The 23,392-nt window shown below is 40.4% G+C and overlaps 1 protein-coding gene across 1 annotated transcript in view; it reads right to left on the bottom strand.

The window, feature by feature from the left end:
• The window catches only part of FANCC (FA complementation group C), a 162,825-nt gene that overhangs the window by 16,283 nt on the left and 123,150 nt on the right, over positions 1 to 23,392 (bottom strand). The window contains exons 8-12 of the mRNA XM_039245701.1: positions 16,347 to 16,399; positions 14,967 to 15,066; positions 6,990 to 7,065; positions 4,456 to 4,537; positions 2,006 to 2,180 (exon numbers count right to left, since the gene is read on the bottom strand). Coding sequence (XP_039101632.1) covers positions 2,006 to 2,180; positions 4,456 to 4,537; positions 6,990 to 7,065; positions 14,967 to 15,066; positions 16,347 to 16,399 — 486 coding nt within the window. The remainder of the gene's footprint in view (positions 1 to 2,005; positions 2,181 to 4,455; positions 4,538 to 6,989; positions 7,066 to 14,966; positions 15,067 to 16,346; positions 16,400 to 23,392) is intronic.

Here is a 23,392-nt window from a genome sequence, read left to right as displayed (position 1 = left end):
CCAAGGAGAAAGAGGCTTTAGGCTAACAAATGTGAAACATGTCTTCAATCATAAGACAGATAGCCCCCTCTGACAGCATAGCTAAGAAGGAAGCGAACATGCTGGTGCTAAACTACTCTGAAGGAGCGAATCCATTCTTATCCATTATGCTATAGCATCCCTGCAGTAAGAACTATGCACAGAGGAAAAAAAAGAAAAAGAAAAAAAAAAAAGAGAGAGACCAAGGTTAAGTATTTAGAAAGACATGCCAATGCAGAACTTTCTAGACATTACTTTTTTTTGGACGACTTATTTCTCTACCTTTCAAAAGTGAATCTATGTCCATTTCAATGATTGACAGGGACTTTAACACATAACCTACCAACTTAGCTTATAAGGAATCAAATATAAAGTATGTATAACAGGGTTTTGGAAATCATTAGTGCTACAAACATTTTAACTGTTATCACTAAAAATAAGATAATGAAAACATAATTAAGCTTTATATTAATTAGTTTAATGTGATATTTTAAAAGGGAGATAGAGGGATGCCTAGGTGGCTCAGTCGGTTAAGCGTCCGACTTTGGCTCAGGTCATGATCTCAAGGTTCATGGGTTCAAGCCCTGCGTCAGCCTCTGTGCTGACAGCTAGTTCAGAGCCTGGAGCCTGTTTCAGATTCTGTATCTCCCTCTCTCTCTGACCCTCCCCTGTTCATGTCTCTCTCTCTCTCAGAAATAAATAAAACATTAAAAAAAGGAGGAGATAGAAAGTTTCCTTTTTAATCATAAAGCAATCCTCAAATACATATGTGGATTATGATAATTTCTTTAAAACATTGTATTTTTGATCCAAAAGAAATTATCACCAAATTTCAAGTTTTTAAAATCTAAAAATCTTTCTTTCCTCTGCCATGCAAATCTTTTTCATTTTTTAAAATGCTTATCTATCCATTTTTGAGAGAGAGAGAGAGAGAGAACGAGCAGGGGAGGGGCAGAGAGAGAGATGGAGACATAGAATTTCAAGCACAACATGGAGCTCAAACCCATAAACTGTGAGATAAATGACCTGAGCTGAAATCAAGAGTTGGACACTTAACCAACTGAGCCACCCAGGTACTCCATGCCATGTAAGTCTTTAAATAAGAAAAATACTGTATATGTCTGTACATATGTGTACTAGTCTTTACTTTTTTCAAACAACAGAAAACATCAAGCAAATAGGAGCCCTGCTCTCTATAAAGAAACCTGCTTCCTTTAATTATTGAAATTAGCAAAGAGTGCTAGCAGTTGAAGTTTTAAAAACCAGCAAATAAATGTTTGTAAGGGAGGTGCCAATGCCTTTAATCAAAGCACTGCTTCCTGTAGTCATTATACTCCACATAAAATAATAGCTCTCTTTGCCACAGACAGCCAGTCCTGCATTAGCTGCTCTGTTATTTGGGGGAATGCCCAAGTCCTTTCTCAGAAGCTAAGGGGTTAATATCAGATTACTTTAGTAAGAGTGCTAAACAAAGCCTGTAATGTGAGGATTTGTTGTCTGATCAAAGAAAGCAGTAAGTCAAGACGGAAGCAGACAGGGCCAGGCTCTGATCAGAGAGAGGACAGTGCTCCTCAGAGGAGCGGTCAGATTCTGCATGGCAAATGCTAGAGGACTTGGCCCCTGGGCCAGGGCCGACTGTAACCAAGGGCACTTGTGGCAGTTGAGCTGGAACAGAGAAAACAGTGTAGGGGACGGAAGGGCTATGTCTTATCTCCTTGGTGCTTTCCAGGAAAGCAGAGAGGCAGTTTCCCATCTCTAGTCAACTCTGTGAGACAAGAAGACATCTCCAACCACAAAGTGAGCATGCATGTACTTACTCATCTGGGTGGATATGTACATGCTACCACACGTGAGCAGTGAACACCCAGTGCTTAGGTGCCTGAGGGGTAGTGGAGGCTAAACTCACTATATGCCCCTTCCTACAGCATCTTTTCTGATCTCAAGAGATGAACCCAGGGCACCACACGCAGCAGGTCCTGCCACCCACCATGGTTTGTGCTCGCTGCTGACTCCTGTCACATGGGCCATAGCTGAATGCCAAGAGCCACAGCAGGGCTTCGGGGGGTTCAGCTTCTGACATCACTAGCTGCTCAGCCGCAATGTCAGCCCATCCTCCAAAGTGAATGAACAAAAACCAGCACTCAAAGGGGCCTCCGTAGGACCTGGAACAGAACCAAAACACATGGCAGACGAGCGACTTGACTTCTTTCTCTCTTTAGTTCTTAAAGCAGCTGTAATGTCTGCAAATGGTTGGCTTAAATTGTTCTTATCCACTGATGTACATCTTACAAGGAACACAAGTTAGATTCAAAAAATAGCTTACAATCCCACTCTGAACCCATCACAGCCCCTTCAAAGGCAGGTCTTTCAAAACCCCATGTGCCCTGAGGACTTTAGACACTTAAATCTTTATATCCGAGGACCATGAGTGGGTACAGACCTTTGACAAAGCCTGGGCCATGACCAACAGGAATGCTACACGATGAGAACCTGCAGCCCCCCTCTGCTTTCTGTAAGGCCTGCACAGCTGGGCTGCTGTGGAGAGGGGGCCTCCCAGCCCTGAGGCAGCCACCCGGGTAGCTCCAGTGCAAGAAATGAGGGGGCTCCCTGGGGTCCAGATGGAGACCAGAGAAGGGATGCAGATACAAACCATGTGTGATTTCCTTTCTGACAAAACACAAGATTCTGGTCAGTATTTTGGCAGTGATGAACTTTGAATGGGCTGCATAATGTATATGTTTTCCTGTCATATGTGTGTGCCAGCTGAAAAGTTAGAAGCTTTTGTGAAGCTATCCTTTTGCCATGCTGGGAATGGAGAGATGCACTGGCTGTTTAAAAGATAAACTCTGCTCAAGGAAAGGATCCATTAATCTGCATAGTGACCACATCAGCAGCTTAACATCTCCCCTGGAGAAAATGGTGCGGGACTGGCCTAAGATCAGAACTCCTCTTCTGAACCAAGGAGGTTCCTGGAACAGGAGAGTTCTGGACCCCTCTTGGTTGGATCTGGGTCTGCTCTATCCGTTCTGAGAGCAGGTAATTAAATGTTTTGAAATCTAGGTTGGAGAACAGTGGAGAGAAAAGAAAGGGGAGTCAGTATTAATCTTACTTGTCCCAAAAGTGGGAGAGCTGATGCTCTGTGGGCCACATCAGTGGTTGGCTGTGTTACGATGGCTCCGAAGTCAGGAGTAGGCTCCACAGGGTATCTTCCATACAGACCTCACTATAAGCTGAACAGCAGGGCTCTCTCATGCTCCCTACATAGGGGCTTCCATGGCCTGCCTCGCAGAAATGGGCCTGGTCCTTCTTTCTATCAGTAACTGGAGTACGTGAGGCAGTCCAAGTGGCTGGCTGAGAAAGCACCAGAACCTGCTCACTGACCCCTCTCTGCAGATGGACCTGGAAATCTAGTTAAGGCAGATCTAAGTTAGGTAGGAGTCCCATGAGGCTTTGCATCGAGGTCCTACTCTTCACAAGAGACAACCTGAAAGGATCCACATGGGACTGACAGGTGTTACTGGCCGTTACCATGGCTGATACTCTGAACCCCACTTGGTGGTCAGTTCTTTTTATCTCCTTTATTGGTAAGAATCTTGAGGGGTTGTGAGTAACTAGCACCAAACGTGCATCAGTGGTCATGAACTTAAGGAGCACCAACTGTAGTATGTGATGGCTCAGCAAGCAGATTACAGAGAATTCCAAGAGAATAGTGGCAAAAGAAATAAATAAAGACAGTCTTAGTAAGTTAGTACAGACAACAAATAAAATATTTGTGCTCTAAAAAAATCAAGAGGAAGCTGCAGGTTATTATGTCTCAAAGAACTCCGTAAAAAGCTTTTAGGAAAATAATGCATGAGCAGGTACTTAATATCATATTAGGAATTAATTTGTGTTAAAATTAGAATAGATATTAGAATTTGTGTTAAAATTAGAATAGATATTCTAATTTTAGACAAATATTTATTAAAAAGATGAAGAAAACGGAACATTTTATGCCACCATGCAGAAGTTTAGAATTTTCTTCCCTAGAGAGTACAGAGGAAAGGAGAAGCCCAAGGGGCCCAGGGAGCATCGTCCTTCTCCTGCATGGCTAGGGGCGGGGGCAGCACGTGGGCTCTGCTGTTTTCCTAGGGTCTACTTTTCTTCTTGCTATGCTTGTATATCTCAAAATCCAAAACCAGATACTACTCAGGACAGTTTCTATACAAGGTATTTACATACTGATTGATTTACATATTGAGTTACTATTGATTCTGAGCTGCTCAAAGTGATACGTGCAGCTATGTGCTTCCTCCACTTCTTATTCAGCAAAGTGCTTACCTGTTTGGGCGCAGTCACAGGCCAGTAATTCCTTCCCCTGGGCCTTCCTCAAACTGAAGATAAGGATCAAGAGAAACCACTATGGGGTGGATCTACGAGTCATTAGGATTTGCTTACCTGTGAGTCTGGTCTTCAACTATTTCTCTGAGCATTTCAGAAATATGTTTCAGTGGTTGGTGCCACAGGTCTTGTGGAATATCTGTGGGTGGAGAGTCAGACCAGAAAGAGCTGAAGAATAGTCAAGCCTATAGGATCATCTGTAGCTAAGACCAAAAGAGCTTTGGAAAAAGGCTCTATTTTTCCTGGTCCATGGGACCCATATCACTGGTGTCCTGCTGTTCCCAGCCGGTATCCATCCCTTAGGCCTGGAAAGATGCTCAGTGTTACACAGAACTAAACTTCAAAGGCTCTTTAACTCAGGTACACAGAAGCAGACAAACTCCATAAGCAGCCCACTCTAGGACTGAAAATGTTATGTTGCAGATACCTTAGGTTTTTTCTTTTCTATCCAAAGCCCCCACTCCTTATCGCTGACAATTTGTGATTTCAAAGTACGAGGAGATGGTAACAAAAGTCAATAAGGAACTAAGGATAGGCTGCTCAACTGTTTTTCTATGATTGTGATGAATTCAGAATATGATTACAGGTTTATAGGGAAGAATAGGCCAGAAAAATGTTAGATGGGTATTATGTGGACAAATGTCTTTTCTTGAGTTAGTTTTTCTGGTTTCATAATTATCCCAAGGTTTTAGATATGCACATATCCACAGTTTTAAATAACATCTGAAAAAGTTACCACATAATCCACATAGTGATGGATTCTATAATTAAATACATGAGAAGATAATGTAAGTGATAAGGTAGCCACTGTACCTACCCCACAAATGTTATAGATGAAAGGATCATATATTCTCTTTCCTTCCTCTGAATGCCCATTACTCTTGACTTGTAGCCTTTGAAGGTATTTTTCATTTTCTTCTTTGTATTAATTATTTAGATACTTATTTTATATCCCTTCTACTTGTAGCTCTTACATAGTCAGGACTCATAAATGATCTATCTTTTATGCCCCAAAGGATTTTACAGTGGGCACAAAATCAATTTCTGATGAATAGGAGATTCTACTATTAAAAAATACTTCAATTTGTGAATTAAACATTTTTTCTGAAAGGAATATGGTGAAAAGTAGCAAAGGAGCAACTTTAGCTTAAATTTACTTCTTTATTTTTGGATGCAAATCTAAGACCTTCATACAAAGGAAAAGATAAGTGGTTGAGTTCCATGCCCAAAGTACAGGGTAGTCTTATGTTTATAGGTTTTCCAGCCTACAAAATAACAACTCCAGTATTTTTTCTGGAGCTCATTCAGCTTCTCACATAGGCTGACCTCAGGCTTCTCTAACCTGACCTAAGCTGTAAAGTGTTCCTCTAGAAAGAGAAAGAATTGTTGACCAGAGGTCCCAGCAACCTCACTACTACCTCCACCACTAGCATCTGAGAAGACAGTGTCTCATGGGTTATGCTGGGTGAGAACCCACATCTTTTAGAAAAACGTGGAGGAGGGGTGCCTGAGTGGCTGTCAGTTGAGTGTTCAACTCTTGATTTCAGCTCAGTTCATGATCCCAGGGTCATGGGATTGAGCCCCACATCGGGCTCTGAGCTGAAGGGTAGAGTCTGCTTAAGATTCTCTCTCTGCCTCTCTCCCTGCTTGCTCTCTCTCTAAAATACATACATACATACATACATACTTGAAGAAAAAGGAAGAGGAAGTTGGATTTTGTAAAATGCTCTGAAACCTGAAGTCATCTACTTTCCTCAATGAATCAATCTACTCAGGAAAAATGCAAGCAAAAATAGCACAACAAAGGAAATATTCCTGGCTCTTTCCCTCTCTCCTCTTCTCTTTCCGTCCACAGACTGTTAAAATGTCTTCTTCTCTGGCACAGAGCCTGTGCTGTGTCAGTGCTGCCTTTCCTTCATATTCTATGCTTTAGTGGAAGGGGAAGGACACCTTTATTCTCTATGCCTAAAATGTTTCCTAAACACAAGTTCTCAGACATGCTAACAGACCAACGCCAACTGGATTAAAGATGGAATAATCACTTTCCCAACTGGATGTGGCCAATGGAAGGCTGGCAAATGAGACCAGAGAAGGCCATGATCTAATACACTTACTGAATTCTTTCAAGAGTCTTTTTCCCTTGGCTTGGTTAGGAGAAATTTCCCCTAAATTTCCTTGGCTTGATTCATTTTATCTTTTCTTCTGCAACAAAGGGCACAGAGTGGAAAGAATGAAATACAAATAAATGTACTGTTCTAACCTACCTCAGCCAAGTCTTAGCCTGTTCCTGGCATTCAGGTGGATCTGGCTGGCACCAGCAGAAGCCTGGGTTATCCCAAGCAGGCTATCAAAACCTAACAAGAGGATATTTTTTTCTTTCTTTTGTTAAGCGATCATAACTGGGAAGTCCAGCAAATTCTCATATCAAAATCCCACAGAATGTGAGACCCTAAGATATTAAAAGGATGTTACACATGACTGATTCCATCTCCCTTATTTTACAGATAAAGAACTTGTAGGGAAGGGTTATGATTTGTCAGCCCTCTTTCTCAGAAATTATTTTAATATCGGCAGAATCAACTTTCACGTACCTTTCGGGTGTTGAAGCAGCACCATAACAAGAGATGGAGAAGCATAAGGAAAGTAGGTCTTGAGTGTAAACTTCAGCTACAATAATTCAAAACCATATGACTGTTAGGGTTAGAAGAGGTATTAAGAAAGAACAAAATCTTGCACCATCTGCCCTCAAAAGACTGACTAGTACTAACATGGTCAGAATGTTTTCTTAAACACTTATTTAAAAATTTTTTTCCCAATAACCTTATAAATATGTTCTAGAAAAATGAACCTTTTTGAAGTCACCTTCTGGCGCTTAAGCAAAAGAGTTATGCTCCTGATGTCTTCACAGCAGGTTTTTACCTCAAATGAACTATATTATGCACATAAATCTATTTAAGTGAGAGTTTCCAAGGTAGTTGTGAGATATTAGATATTCCAGCACGATTTTTTAACAACAAAAACAAGCATGAAACAACAATGGTGCTTGCTATACTATAAGGGCTAAAATGCTTTAGTTACTTATGCCTTTAGAAGGCACTTTTGAAGTACTTTGTAAGAAACTGAGGGAAAATCTAGAAACAGTGAAGTGCATAGGCTTTGATGAGTTTTGGTAAATCTGTAAATCCATGTGACCATCACCCTAGTCAAAACAGAGAACATTTCTATTGCCCCAAAAAGTTCCTTTGTGGTTCCACCACTCCCTGGAAACCAATACTATGATTTCCACAAAAGAGATTTGTTTGGCTTATTCCTGGATTTCATCTGAATAGAATCATAGAGTATATATTCTTTTGTGTCTGGTTTGGCTCAATCTTTTTTTTTTTTTTTTTGAGATTCATCCATGTTAGTGTGCATAAGTAGTTCATTCTTTTTTTTTATTGTTGACATAATCATTGTATGAATATACCATAATGTTTATTCATTCTCCTATTGATGGGTGTTTGGGTTGTTTCCAGTTTGGGGCTATTATGAGTAAAGCCGCAAATTAACATTCATATTTATGTCTTTTTGTGGACATGTGCTTTTTCTTGGGCAAAACCACAGGAATGGAATTATTGGATCATGGAGTAGACGCCTGTTTAACTTTATAAGAAACTGCCATGTAGTTTTCCAGAACGGTTGTACCATCTCACACTCCCACCAGCAATTTATGAGAATTCCAGTTGCTCCACATATTTGCAAACATTTGGTATTTTCAATCTTACTAATTTCAGCCATTCCAGTGGGTATGAAATGTCACCCCTTTATGGATTTACTATGCATTTTCTTGATGGTAAATGATGTAGAACAATTTTCATATGTTTATTGCCAACTTATATAGATTTTTTGAAGTTTGTATTCATCTTTTTTGTCCCTTTAAAAAAAACTGAGATGTTTCTTAGTGCCTAAGAGATCTTTATTCTGGACACAAATTCTGTCAAATATATGTATTGAAAACAATTTCTTGGGGAGCCTGGGTGGCTCAGTCGGTTGAGTGTCCAACTTCAGCTCAGGTCATGATCTCAGAGTTTGTGAGTTCAAGCCCCACGTCAGGCTCACTGCTGTCAACCTGTCAGTACAGAGTCCACTTCAGATCCTCTGTCCCCCTCTCACTACCCCTCCCCCACTTGCACTCTCTCAAAAACTGAATAAAACATTAAAAGAAAATAATTTCTCCCAGTTAGTGGCTTGCTTCTTCACTTTCTTAACAATGTCTATCAGAGAATACATTTTAATTCTGATGAAATCTATAATTTATCCATTTCTTTTGGGTATGGCTTGTGCTTTTTTGACATCCCTCCTAAGAAATCTTAGATTGTTCCAATAATAAAAGATACTCTCCTATGTTTTCTTCTAGGAGGTTTATAGTTTTAGCATTTATATTGAAGTCGATGATCCACTTCAAATTAATTTTTGTGTTTATTAGAGGTTCATTTTTTTTCCCATTTAGATATCTACTTGTTTCAGCACAACTGTTCAAAACTTTTCCTTTCCCTGTTGAATTGCCATGGTGACTCTGTCAAAGATCAATTTACTACACACACACACACACACACACACACACACACACACACACACACAAAGTCTCTGGATTTTTCGATTTCACCATTCTATCCTTTTGCCAATACCTCACTGTCTTGTAGCTTAAAGTCTTGAAATTGGGTAGTGTGAGTCCTCTGATTTTTTTCTTTTCTTTCTTTTTTTTGCATTTGTTTTTTTCAAATTGTTCTGTTGTTCTGGATTTAAATTGGTTCTCTCTTGGGGTGCCTGGGTGGCTCAGTCGGTTAAGCATCCGACTCGGCTCAGGTCATGATCTCACAGTTCGTGAGTACGAGCCCTGTGTCAGGCTCTGTGCTGACAGCTAGCTCAGAGCCTGGAGCCTGCTTCCGATTCTGTGTCCCCTTCTCTCTCTGACCCTCCCCTGCTCACGCTGCCTCTCTTTCTCTCTCAGGAATAAATAAAAAACATTTAAAAAATTGGTTCTCTTTTCACATATTTAAGTTTCTTTAAGCAATATTTTATAGTTTGCAGTGTAAAGGTCTTATACATCTGTTGTTAAATTTACTTCTAAGTATTTTATATGTCACTGTGCATTTGTCTTTCTCTTCTTACTTCCGTCAATTTTTGCTTCATGTATTTTGGAACTGTTATTAAACACATATCCATGGTTGATTGGTATTACTCCTGATGACCTGATGATTCTGTGGCATTAGAAAATGTCCCACTTTATCTCTGATCAGACTCCTTGCTGTGAAGTCTATGCCATCTGCTGCTAGTAGTGCCATTCCAGTTTATTATTTGCATAATCTATTATTCCTTTCTTTTACTTTAATCTATGTCTTTATCATTAGATTGAGTATCTTGAAAGCAACGTATGGTTAGATCTTGGTTTTTTATCTACTCTGACATTTGTACCTTTTTACTACCATAGTTAGCTAATTTTTATTTAATTTTTGTAATTAACGTACTTGTTAGTAGGTTTGTGTTTCAGTCTATCTTTTGATGTTAGCTTGTTTTGTTTTGTTCTTCTGGCAGCTCACAGCCCTGTCGACACCTCAAGTCAATCAGATTGTGCCTTCAGTTCTGAGCACCCCTGGCCCCACACAACCCCCTCCCACTCCTCACATGAGAGACCTAAGGAGACAGTTAGCAGAGACCCCACTGTGGTTTCCTTTCTCAAGGCTTAAATCTCCTCCAGTTCCCATCTGCTTTTTTGGTTGCTTTCTAGTACCTTCAAATAGATTTTAAATATATCTTGCTCAGACTTTATAATTTTTATTAGGAAATTTAGTCTAATATATTATCAGACTCTGCTACTATTGAAACCAGAACCTGAAGTGATTTGCTGTTTGTACTGAGCCATTTCACAAGTTTAGAAAAAGTGGTTTGTCGTAGCAACACTAGTCCAACTGGGCACATTGATGGAGCTGCACTGTGCTCGCCAAATACAACAGGGGGTGAGGAAGGAATAAAAAGAGAATGAGAAGGGCTGAAGATAAACATTTCTGACAATGGGAAAGAATGTGGATGAAGTGAATTTCTCATAAACTGCTGGGGGGAGTATAAACTGGCACAACCACATCTGAAAACAATCTGGCAGCATCTACAGAAGCTGAATCTTCGCATACCTAATAACCAGCACTTCCATTCCTAAACATATCCCAGAATGTTCAGAGCAACACTGTTTCTAAAAGAAAACAAGATCTGGAAACAAACCAGATGCTTACTACCACTTTCCCAACAGAGTACCATGTGACAACACCCCACCATGGCCACACACAACACAGAGCGATCACGGGGAGTGGAAAATGCAAGATTCAAAAGACTGCGTATTTTGCGTATACTGCATATACTCTCGTTTGTTGCTCTGTTTTCTCAAATGCAAAAAGGCAAAGAAAGCATGGTTTAGGCAATCATATATATGTGATCATACTATTTTCAGAAAAAGCAAAAAGAAATGACAGACATAAATTCAAAATATTTATGGCTACAGTGGAGGAGAAAGGCAGGGCTATAAGACAGAGATGGGCTACATGAATACATATTAAGTTATTACCAGCCCAGGTCTTGTTTTGATATTTGTTCATATTCACTTTATTAAGAATAAATACATGAATAAATGAATAAAACACAGAAAAGAAAGAGTGTTATGCATGGATCACACAGGACACAGGGTGTTATGCATTAAGGATTATGATTAATCTAAAAATGGGCACTCGAGAAGTCAGAAGATCAATGATGAGAAAAAGCCATCAATGAAAAAGGCAGACAAGTAGGCACTGCCCTAAAAGAGAAGTGACATAATAAATGTATATGAAGCCCTGTGCAAAGGTAAGAGGTTATTGCCCTCTTATTCTGAACCCAAAGTCAGGGCGATTAATTCTTCTTTTTTGATCCTTGCCCTGATTTCCACTGGGACTTAGTGTGTGCCTTTCCACACCACCAAACCCATGTAGCCTGGGCAGGGTAATATTCTAAATGAAAAGCAACAGAGAAGAGAAGAGACGAGATGAGAAGAGGAGGAGGAGAGGAGAGGAAAAGAGAAAAGAAAAGAAAGGAAAAGAAAAGAAAAGAAAAAAGAGGAAAAAAAAGAAAAGCAACAGAAACAGGGCAAATAATCTTAAAATTTTTATGGAACCACAGAAGACCTTTAATAGCCAAAGCAATCTTGAGAAAGAAGAACAAAGCTGGAGTCAGCATACTCTCTGATTTCAAACTTTATTACAAACCTACAGTAATCAAAACAGTAGAGTAGTGGCATAAAAACAGACCCACAGATCAACAGAACAGAATAGAGAGGCCAGAAATAAACCCACATATATATGGCAAAGAAACCAAGAATATACAAATGGGAAAGGACAGTCTCTTTAATAAATGGTGCTGGGAACACTGGACTGCCACATGCAACAGAATGAAACTGGACCACTCTCTTAACAACATATACAAAAAATAAACTCAAAATGGATTAGAAATTGAAATCTTAAGACCTGAAACCATAAAACTCCTAGAAGAAAACACAGGTGGTATGTTCCTTAACAATGGTCTTGGTGAAGACTTTTGGCTCTGACTCCATAAAAACAAAGGGAACAAAAGCAAAACTAAGTGAACTACATCAAACTAAAAAAACTTCTGCACAGGGGTGCCTGGGTGGCTCAGTTAGTTGAATATTCAACTCTTAACTTTTGGCTTAGGTCATGATCTCAGTTCGTGGGACTGAGCTCCATGTATGGCTCTGTGCTGACCATGCTGAGCCTGTTTGGGATTTTCTCTCTTCCTCTCTCTCTGCCCCTCCTTCCGCTCCCATATGTGCTCTCTCTCTTAAAATAAATAAATAAACTTAAAAAAACCCAAACTTCTGTGCAGTATAGGAAATCACTAAGAGAATGAAAAGGCAACCTACTGAATGGGAGAAAATATTTCCAAATCATATATCCGATCAGAGATTAATATCCAAAATATAGAAAGAATTCATAAAATTCAGTACCAAAAAACCCCAATCTGATAAAAAAAAATGGGCAGAAGATATGAATAGACATTTTCCCAAAGGTGGCATACAGATATGGCCAACAGGTACATGAAAGGGTGTTCAACATCCCTAATAATCAGGGAAATGCAAATCGAAACCACCATGAGGTATCACCTCACACCTGTGAGAATGGCTATTTTCAAAAAGACAAGTTGGCAAGGATGTGGGGGAAATGGAACCCTTGTGCACTGTTGGTGAAAATGTAAACTGGTGTAGCCACTGTGGAAAAGAGTATGGATGTTCATCAAAAAATTAGAAATACCATATGATCCAGTAATCCCACTACTGAGTATCTACCCAGTGAAAAGAGTAATTCAAAAAGGTATCTTCACCCCCCACATTCACTGTAGCATTGTTTACAAACAGCAAAGACATGAAAACAACCTACATGTCCACTGGTGGATAAAGAAAATGTGTTCTTTCCAAATACAATGGACTATTTATTCAGCCATAAAAAAAAAAAGTGCTTTCTTGCCATTTGCAACAACATGGATAGAACTTGAGGGTATTATGCTAAATGAAATAAGTCAGACAGAGAAATATAAATACCATATAATCTCGCTTATATGTAGAATCAAAAAACATAACAAAGCGAAATACCACTTGAGCTCACAGATACAGAGAACAGATTGGTGGTTGCCAGAGGCAGGCTGGGGAGTGGATGAAATGGGTGAAAGTGATCAAAGGGTATAAACTTCCAGTTAAAATATAAGTAAGTCTTGGAGCTGTAATGTGCAGCATTGTGTACAGCTAATAAGACTGTAGCGTATATTTGAATGCTGCTAAGAGAGTGTATCTTAATAGTTCTTATCACAAGAAATGTTGTAACTCTGTGGTTACAGATGTTAACTGAACTTATTGTGATCATTTCACAATATTTACAAATATTGAATCATTATGTTGTACACCTGAAACTAGTATTTGTTAATTATACCTCAATAAAAAAAATAAAAACTGAAAAAAAATAAGAATAAACAAATCAATTAAGGGGTGTGGGTGCCTGGGTGGCTTAGTCAGTCAAGCATTTGACTCATGATCTGTGGTCATGATCTTGCATTTACAGTGCAGAGCCAGCTTAGGACTCTCTCTCTCTCTCTGCCCCCCTGGCCCCCCCACCCCATCCCTCCTCCTGTTTGCACGTGTACTCTTTCTCTCTCTCTCAAAATAAATAAACATTTAAAAAAAAGATTAACAAATTAATTAAAAGCAACTATAACTCCAGTCCAAATCCACAGTGCCCAACAGTTAGGAGCAAGGCTGATAAGAAAAACACCTTGAAGCTAATGCTTTAACCAGTGTCTCCTGCCTCAACCTACGTGTGTTCAGGACTCAAAGGGGCAGGTTTTCTAGAGGTTGGTTCCTAACTGGAACTACAGAAAATGTACATGGAAGGATAAAAGATGTTTATAGTTATGCCTCAAAATAGGTGTGTGGGCCAACCAGTGCCTTTCAGCAGAGCTCTCCTCCCGAATTTCAGGCTGGGTATTGAAATGCGGTCTGCTACAGTCTAGTTAACCTCCCTAGGGAAAAAGGATGGCAGAAAATCAATAATATTTATGACTGTCTTGAAAATCAGAGTATCTGCTAAAACCTGAGAGACTTCTTCCGTGTAGGGACGTATAGGATTGCAGCAGGGCCAAGCATCGCGCAGCAATGCTCTCCTACGTGAGGCTGTGGAAAGCACCACAAGGGGACTGTGGCCCACCTCCTGGGAAGCTGCAGTGAACCCAGCACTGGAACAGGCAAAGCACTACACACAGTACAGGCCAGTGAAAATGTCCCAGAGTGAAAGCTCTAGCAGAAACGCTGCCTGTTTCATAAGGTCCCTCTGGTCAGTCACCGGCCCTTGGCAGCGGTTGCCTGGCCTCTGCAGCACACTTCTTCTGCAGCCCCATGCCTGGCTTACTTCTGACTGTGTCCACCTCGCTCCTCCTGGTCACTGTCATTCCTAGCTGCGTCTCTATAATGATTCAAATCCCTCCTTGTCACTCTCACTGGCTCCTTTCTCTCCTGGAACCCAGTTCACATTTGGGTCTCTCCCAGGCAGGGAAACTCTGATGATTAAGAATGTCCAGCAGTGTTCTGTAGTCTGTGGCATTTCCTTCTTAGCACACGCCACATACACTGCAGAATGCCTACGGCTGCCCTGGCGAGGGCAGAGTCCCGCTCGTCAGACGGCACACAACACAGGGCCTAGAAAGTGAAGCCTCCGGGGCGGCACATGCTGGCATGCCAGTTTTCTTACACAACAGTAGATAAATCCTTTTAGGGACCAGGGCACAGGGCAGACAGGAACTCTCTTGATTTATTTTCAATTAAAATGGTTTTATCTTTGCTGGGGTATTCATTTGGAAGCTTTCTTCATAAGCAAAAACAGTCTATCAAAATCACTAAAAATAAAGTGCTCCTGTCTGGTGATTAGCCATATACTCTTAACAACCCCCCCACCCCCCTACCTTTTTTCCATTGGAGGGGAATGACTAATATATGCAACATAACAAACCTGCTTGTTTTGTTTTTCCAGAGCTTCCACAAAGCACCATGTAAACACTTGAATAGTGGCTAGTACTTCTGGGGCTCCATCGGTTTCCAGGAGGGCATACCTGAGCAATGCAAAGCCAGATTACAACACATTTAATGATTAATTTGGCAAACATGTGAGCCTGAACTGTAAACGGGAAGAGTGGAAACATTCTTTTTGTGCCATAAGCTTCAGCAGTATCCTAGCTCATTAGATTTCAGTCTTTGTGTGTCACTCCTTTCCGAAATACTTTCTTTAAAATAGCAATCTGCAAAGCTTCCTTGCTTGGTTTTTAAATTATGAAGCACCTCATGTCTCTTCCATCTAGGCCTGAGTGCTCTCTAGAAGTATTTGTACACTGTATGCCCGGGCATGCAAAATCAACAGACTTTTTATTTTTTCAAGTGGAGAAAGAGCTGCCCAAGGGGGTAAATTGCTCGGGTCAAATCTACCCAGTAAAACAGTGGAAGAATCTGTGTGTACCTGGATTGGTTTCTGTACATTTTCATACAACTTTCTGCTGAAACAAAAAGAAACCAACTCAAACCTTGCTTGCTCTAAACTAAACACAGCATTCTGACATTCGTATGCTCATTTAGCTTTAAGTTGGTATGTTTCAAGACTAACTCAAAGGCTGGGTTATTTGCTGTTGTAAAAATTCCTTTCCCCAGGGTTACTATCTGCCTTGGAGCCTCTACCGGTGAATGTGAAGTGGGATGGGTGGGGAAGGTGAGTACCAGGACTTCCCCAGCACCCAGGAAAGAGGACAGAAACCGTCCCCGGGTAACAAGCTCCCACTAACTGCCAGCCATGGTATCTACTGCCTGGTATCCACTGGGCTCTCATCTCTCATCATCTGTAAATCCAACGTACTTCCCAAGAAGTACTCACATTTGCAAAATTAATGTGTTGGAGGATAACATGCATAGTTGATTTTGCCTTTCAGAAGAGCTCTCTTAAGAATGGCCTTGCTTATTTATTTTTCTTGGTTTTCCTTAGCATTAACATCTTTTTAAAAGATTGGTCAGCCCTCATGTGGTGAAGGGAGTACACTGCTACATTTTATTTTGAGCTGAGAAAAATCCTACATGAATATTTAATGATTTAATATCTAATTCACTTCTGCCTTTCTACCATTATTAGAAATTTAAGTGGTTAAAAAATGAAAGTTATCTTAATTCTTAGGCATTGGTTTTTAAATATACACTGGCATTTGGGTTTTACCAAATAGCTTGGATGGGTAAGACAGAATCAGAAACTAACTTCTCCATGGTATAGCCAGAAATGACCACACATTTTTTTACTCATATTTGGAACTGCACATTTCTAGGCCAATTATTAGCAGAAGAGCACACCATTTACCTGAAAGTCTCATCAACAATTCTGAATATGGCGGGGTGGCAGGCTGCTTCGGGCTGTGAAGAGACCAAAAGTAAAATATCAGAAGCATATCACTGATAACATCACGACTGATTATTATCAGGGAGATGAGTTGTCTAGAACTGCTGGTGTCTAGAAAATGTGCACAGTTCTTTGGGTTAGGGGAAAAAAAACGCAAGTGCATGGAGCAAACGGGTTCTCTCAGGGCAAAGGGATCACAGGCAAGCTTATTTCCTCGTTATACTACTGTACGTTCGTTCCACATTTCCTATAATATGCCCATATGATCCAAAAAAAAGAGTCAATAAGTATCATGGGAAATTTAAAAATATCTTTCACCAGCATGCTGTAGTGGAGGCAGAGCCTGTGTGTGTTGCTAGTTTTATACAAAATACCCATGGATCTGACCACCTCCCATGGCCTAGAAATACCTCAAGGTCAGGTCTGGGCCTGCTACCTTTTTATTCCTCCTTACTGAGCACTGAGTACAGAGTAATTTATAGGGAAGCAGTGACTGTCACAATCCTGCTCTATATATGAGTTTAGCAGGGTGCCTGGGTGGCTCAGTCGGTTGAGTGTCCAACTTTGGCTCAGGTCATGATCTTATGGTTCACATGCCGGGCTCTGTGCTGACAGCTCAAAGCCTGGAGCCGGCTTCAGATTTGTGTCTCCCTCTCTCTCTGCCTCTTTTGCATGCGCACACGCGCTCTCTCTCTCTCAAAAATGAACAATAAAAAATTAATAAAAAAGAATTTAGCAGCTTATATTATTGAAGACAAAATATAGAAACCATCATCTTGAACAAAGAAAGTGATCTAATTTATTCTATGAATATTTTTGTGATGGTTCTGACAGTTCAAATCTGCAGAAGTTGACCCACTGTAGCTTAGGTAGGGCTTTAATGGGCCTGACTCAGGTTCCCTATCTTTTCAGCCAGAGCTCAAAGCCTGAGAGTTAACCAGATGAAAAAAAAATGCCATTTGTGAAACACATACTTTACAGTAGCATCCAAACGTGAATGGATTGAGGAATTTCTTTGAGTCATATCGCACTTGATATGACCAGCTTTGGCAAATATTTTTACAAAGCCCCCTCAACAAGAAGAGAAGAAAGGATATGTTTTGTCTCTCAAGTTTTCTGGACCACTCTGAAGAAAGAATGGAGCCTATCTCCATAGATTTTCTTTTCCACTCTCCGGTTTGGGCTGGGCATTTTGAGTTGTAATATTGAACGTGTGCCATCTAGTGTTCACACACCACCACTACAGGCTGCCACAGAAAGTTCCAGGCAAGAGCACTGCCACTTGTTAAAACGGTGGGAAACTCCCTTATAATTACTGGAAGAGAGAGATTTGTGATTTGCAAGTTACAAATCTCTACTCTCAAGGTAGAATAACCCATGCTCCCTCATCTTTCACTGATGTGCATTTTTATCTAAAAGAGACCAACTAAAAATTCTCATTGGTAAACTCATTATGTACTTAAGAAGTAAGTCTGACAGGACCAAGGTTCAACAGAAGAGAGGCAAGCTATTTCTTGGCTTTGATCTCAGGCAAGTCCGTTAATCTCCCAGTGACTCAGGCCCACAGTAAATAATAACAGTTATGAAGAGGTCACTGGATAAATGCCCAGAAAATATCATAAGTTTCTATATAATGGAAAAATCAAACAAGAAGGGAAAAGCACACTGTATGTCTTTTTAAAAAATATTTATTTTGAGAGAGAGAGAGAGAGAGAGCGAGCAGGGGAGGGGCAGAGAGAAAGGGAGACACAGAATGTGAATCAGGCTCCATGCTCTGAACTGTCAGCACAGAGCCTGAGATCATGACCTGAGCCGAGGTTGGACGCTTAACCAACTGAGCCACTCAGACACCCCAAGCACACTGTATGTCTTAAAGTGTATGTCTTAAAGTGATTCACCAAATGTGCCAAAAGTTTTTCAAACTTTCATAGATGGACAACATGCCTCTTAAGTGTTTAAGACCAAACAACACTGTGAAGTGCCCACAGGCAGACAGACACACAGAGCCTGAAAATGCATGGATAGAAAACCAAAACTAGAAATGTTAAAATAGAACCATTCCTTTGAGAATGGTTTAACAAATCTAGAGCCACTCTATAAATTTGATGCTAGTAGAAAATCATTCAACACTGCTCACAGGTTTCTAAATGGCAAATGAGAGAATGATCCACTGTGTAGAACAGGGCTACTATGAAAATCAAGGAGGAGATGCAAGGATGTTCTAACTTACTTTGTTAAAAGAGGACTAGAGTTTGGACATAACTTCTCTTTTGTGCAGTGTTTTCTGTCAAAACCACTCAATCCAATGTTTTAAATGTCTCCAGAATGTGTGGAACTGCCTGCTCTCTCCATGCCAATGGACTCTCTGCTTAGATTTGCTCCTGTCTAAATATTTGACTTTTGGTTGCTCTCAACCTGCTTCTACAGCCCATTTTGGCTTTTACAACAGATAAGATGCCAGGAGGCAGGGGAGCCTTGCTGAAACAGCAGTGGCAGAGATTTTGATTTAAAAAGCAGTCTTCTTTGCTGCTCCAGAGCCGTGAACAGCTCTTTCTCATCCTTAGCCCCTGTGGATGGTTTTTAAAATGGGACTCTTTACACTTCCCGAGCACATAATTTCAGGGTCAGTGAGTCCCCTCATGAAGCCTGGAGTGCTCACAGGCCAGGCATGTGTCCCAGTGACATCAAATCACAAAAGCAAACTTAAGCTGCTTTTCTTATCAAGAGAATTCTCCGAATAGAATTAAAGTCTTAATTTATCTTTCTTTGGAAGCCATAAATTTCCCCTCTGAATCTTTACAGCATTCATGTGACGGAAGAGGCAGACATTTAACCCCTTGGTGTCCTATCTTATTTATAGAATGGGACCCTACAATAAACACACCACAGGCCACTCTGCAACCTAGCCTCAAATCCTAGCTCTGCAGCCCTACAATCCAGTGGATTATTTTTCCTGTAAAAATGAGGGAAAGAAAAACTTTCTTGGGTCCCATCTGCTTGTCTGTTTTTCTCCATCCTACCAAACTGTTCCTTCTCAAGCTCTGCTTGCTCTTCTCCATCTGGCCTAATGATTTCCATGTACAGATTATTTCAAATCTAGGGAAACTATGTCACCAAGAGGCCATCAATAATGCATGTTTAGCACTTCTTCCTTCCCCTCACGCCACCCTGAGTCCTTTCACTGAATGTCAGAGGACTAACAGAAGATGATGATGGAGGGCTCCAGACTCTGACTTCCTCTTCTTATGGATCAGATTGTTTTGTTGGGTGAGCATCCCCTTCCCATCTCCCACGTGATCCTGAAATGCATGTGTATCTCCTCTCTGCCTAGGACAGCCCATTCTTATCCCTCAACGAAAAAGGGGAAGACAAAGTCAACACAGAAGAAATGCGCAGTGGTGGTGTGCTCTAGGCCTGTGTTGTGGCGGGAAGGTGAGGGAGAGGCCAACTGTACAAATAACAGCCATGCTCACTCTCTGTCCTTGATGTCTCATCTGTTATTTTCATCCCGATTCATCAAGGATTATTACAAGCCACTTGTCACTTAAAAGAGACCTAAGAACATGGAAGAACATAATTCTCATGGAAGAAATCTTTCCACTTTTCTATCATTTTCTGATTTCTTGTGTGTGTGAGATAGAGTATGGGGAGGAGGGGAGGAAGAGAGAGAATATAAACCAGAAAGGAAAATTATAATATGATTTGAGGTAATTCACAAAAGTGAATGCCTCATTAAAAAAAAAGGGGGGGGCAGTGAGGAAACAAAAATTCTCAAGACTTTTTCATTTATCATTCTTCATAGATATTTTTGTCTAAAAAATAAAGTGGGAAATTGCAGGTGAGAGGTAAAATGAAGTCCAGGAAGCCTGAAACAGATTCTCTTTCATGGTCTATTTTAATATAGTTAAATATTTTTACTCAGAAATGGTCATTCTTTTTAAAAAGAAGTGGGGGCGCCTGGGTGGCTTAGTCGGTTGAGCGTCTGACTTTCGCTTAGGTCATGATCTCGCGGTTCGTGGGTTCGAGCCCCGCGTCTGGCTCTGTGCTGACTGCCAGCTCGGAGCCTGGAGCCTGTTTCAGTCTGTGACTCCCTCTCTCTCTGACCCTCCCCTGCTCACGCTGTCTCTCTCTCTCCTAGAAATAAATAAAACATTAAAAAAAAAAATAAAAATAAAAAGAAGTGGCTGATAAGAAGCTCCCCCTTGAGTTGACCCATCAGCCAGCAACACAGCAACTCCAGCCCATGCTTCCAAACCCTGCCGTGTGGGAACCCTTGTGTTAATATATGTATGTAGTTAAAGGGCAACTATATTTATCAAAAAATAACTTTGCTTTTTGAAAAAGGGGATTCTTCAGAAGATTCATTTCAATAGTAAGCTCTTTTATGAGTTCAAAAGCAATCTGGTTTTTAAAATATCTACTTATATAAAATCTTCATATCTATTGTGTAAAATAAGGCACCTTTATAACTATGTATGTTTTATTATGCCATTTTCTTCTATTCTATTTCCAAAATGCTAAAAACAAGACTGTAAATATCCCTTTTACATTTCAGGACCTATTCTGTTTCAAAACACTCAAATTTCTTTCAACAAATTTGAGCTTGGAAAAATTGTTCTTTCTTTTTAATCTTTACCAGATGTTGTTTATACTACAAGCAATACCCCCCCACCCCGTATTCCATAATGTAATTACTGTTTAATTAGTGATAAATGTATCATTTCTGGGCTGAAAGAAAGCAACAACTTAAGTACAAACTTACATCTGTATTTTAAATTTACCCATGCTCGCCAAGAGCGTTAAGACAAAGGGATGCCAGCTCTGGATGCTGAACAAGATCCCTAAAACCTGAAGTTCTTTCTAGCCTTGCCCAGTGGCCTCTACAGAGTTAGCTTGTGCAGCCTGAGCAGGAAGATAGCCCCTCAATCCCCTGCTGCTTCTTGGTTCAGTGACTAAATGGCACTGAAACCCCAGGTCGAACACTGCGCGGTCTTTGTTTTTTCTCTCTCCCTTCATTTGACTGGTCCATTGCAAAGTCCTGAACCCCCCAACAGTGAAAGTAGCACTTGCAATCTGGGCCTCCTTCTTTGAAGAAACAATGATGGGGTGGGGGTGGGGGCAGGGACGGGGGTCTGGTGCCCCCTAGAGGTCAATGATGGGAGGTGCAACTACTGTCCAAGATGCAGGTTCTTTACCTTTCTGTTACAAGCATAAGCCACCACCACTTTCCTATTTGATCACTGCTAAATTAATGCACCACATTAATTTAGAAATGCTTAAAAGATTACTAATGAAAAATTTGGAAAAGATAACCCTAGAACATTGGTAAGAAGTTATTCAAGTACAGAAAACTGACATCATCTGGGATGTGGAGTTAATTCTTTAGTATTATCTTTTATTAAAGGGGAACTGTGCTTGAAATTTTGTGTAAAGGAAGTTTTTATTTTTGAAGTGGCTACAATTGCTCTTTGGAGGATGAAGACAAGAACATATTCTATTTCACATCAAGGAGGCTAATGAGGGCACTGAGATATCTTCATGTTTTTTATTCTTAAGTTCTTATTAGATTAAGAACTAATTCCCAAACCCCCCAAGCTTTATTGAGGCATATTTGACAAGATGAAGAAGTGATTTTAACTGAGCTATGGAGACTTTAGGGTAGGAGAGAATACAAGGAGTATTTTCATATTTAAAATCTGAATAAACAAAAACAAAATGAATCCAGGCTCCTTTCCCCCTCTCCTCCCTCTCTTTTGTGGACAAATCTGTCTGCGGAGATGAGGGACCTGCTCCTCTGGCCTCAGCTGGAGGGACAGGCAGCATGTGGGGTCAGCCAACGAAGGAGTAGAATGAAAGGGCATGGGAACCAGGGTACATCCTGGCCCTGGCATGCAGCAGGGCAGCCAAGCACAGCGCCATGGTGCCACCCAGCCAGCACTTCTCATTCAAATGCGGAATATAAACAATAGCTTTCTGGGCTCCACAGACAGAATTGTAACTGGAAAATATAATATCCTTCTGATTTGCATTGGCCTTAGGAAACCAGTATCAAAAAAAACCTCTGTATAATTAGCAAGTGGCTTTCACTGCTTTGGGTGACATTAGTTTTTAAGGTAGGTCTGAAGCTAAATATTATGGTCCTGAAGTGTGTGTTCTGTCAAGGAAAACACAAGACCATCTGCTTTGAAAAGTGTCAGTCTGCACAGTAAATGACAAATTGAGGTTAATACTGCAATTTATTTAGAAACCAGCAGATGTAGTGGGTGGCCATGAACTTGGGGCCAGCCCAGCCCATGGAAGCCAAAAGGTGAGTTTCAAAATTAAGCAGGTTTTGAAAACTTGTTTTTATTTTGGAAGTCAAAAAGATATTGCTGTTAGCATTCAGGTGATATTAGATTGGTGCCTGTCTTAATGGAAAATACCAGGCTTTCCAGTATACACATTTAATGCAATCCCTATCAAAATACCAATAGCATTTTTCACTGTAGTAGAACAAACAATTCTAAAATGTGTATGGAAACACAAAAGACCCTGAATAGTCAAAGCAATCTTGAAAAAACAAAGCAAAGCTGGAGGTATTCACCAATTCAATCTATATCTACATCTACATCTACATCTACATCTATCTGTATCTATACACACACAATGGAATATTATTCAGCCATAAAAAAAGAATGAAATCTTGTCATTTGCAAAGGCATGGATGGAGCTAGAAAGTATAATGCTTAATGTATAATGTCAGAGAAAGACAAATTAACATATGATTTCACTCATATGTGGATTTGAGAAACCAAACAAGCAAAGGGGGAAAAAAATGAGAGACTGAGAAAAAAATAAAAAAACAGACTCTTAACTCTAGAGAACAAACTGATGATTACCAGAGGGGAAGTTGGTGGGGGGATAAGTTAATTAGGTGATGGGGATTAAGAAGTGCACTTCTTGGGGTGCCTGGGTGGCTCAGTTGGTTGAGTGTCCGACTTCGGCTCAGGTCATGATCTCATGCTTCG

Source organism: Hyaena hyaena, unplaced genomic scaffold (assembly GCF_003009895.1).
Source record: "Hyaena hyaena isolate Hyena2069 unplaced genomic scaffold, ASM300989v1 scaffold_269, whole genome shotgun sequence".
Lineage (NCBI taxonomy): Eukaryota > Metazoa > Chordata > Mammalia > Carnivora > Hyaenidae > Hyaena > Hyaena hyaena.
Note: the sequence above shows the minus strand (reverse complement) of the source record. Positions and strands in the feature narration are given on the sequence as shown.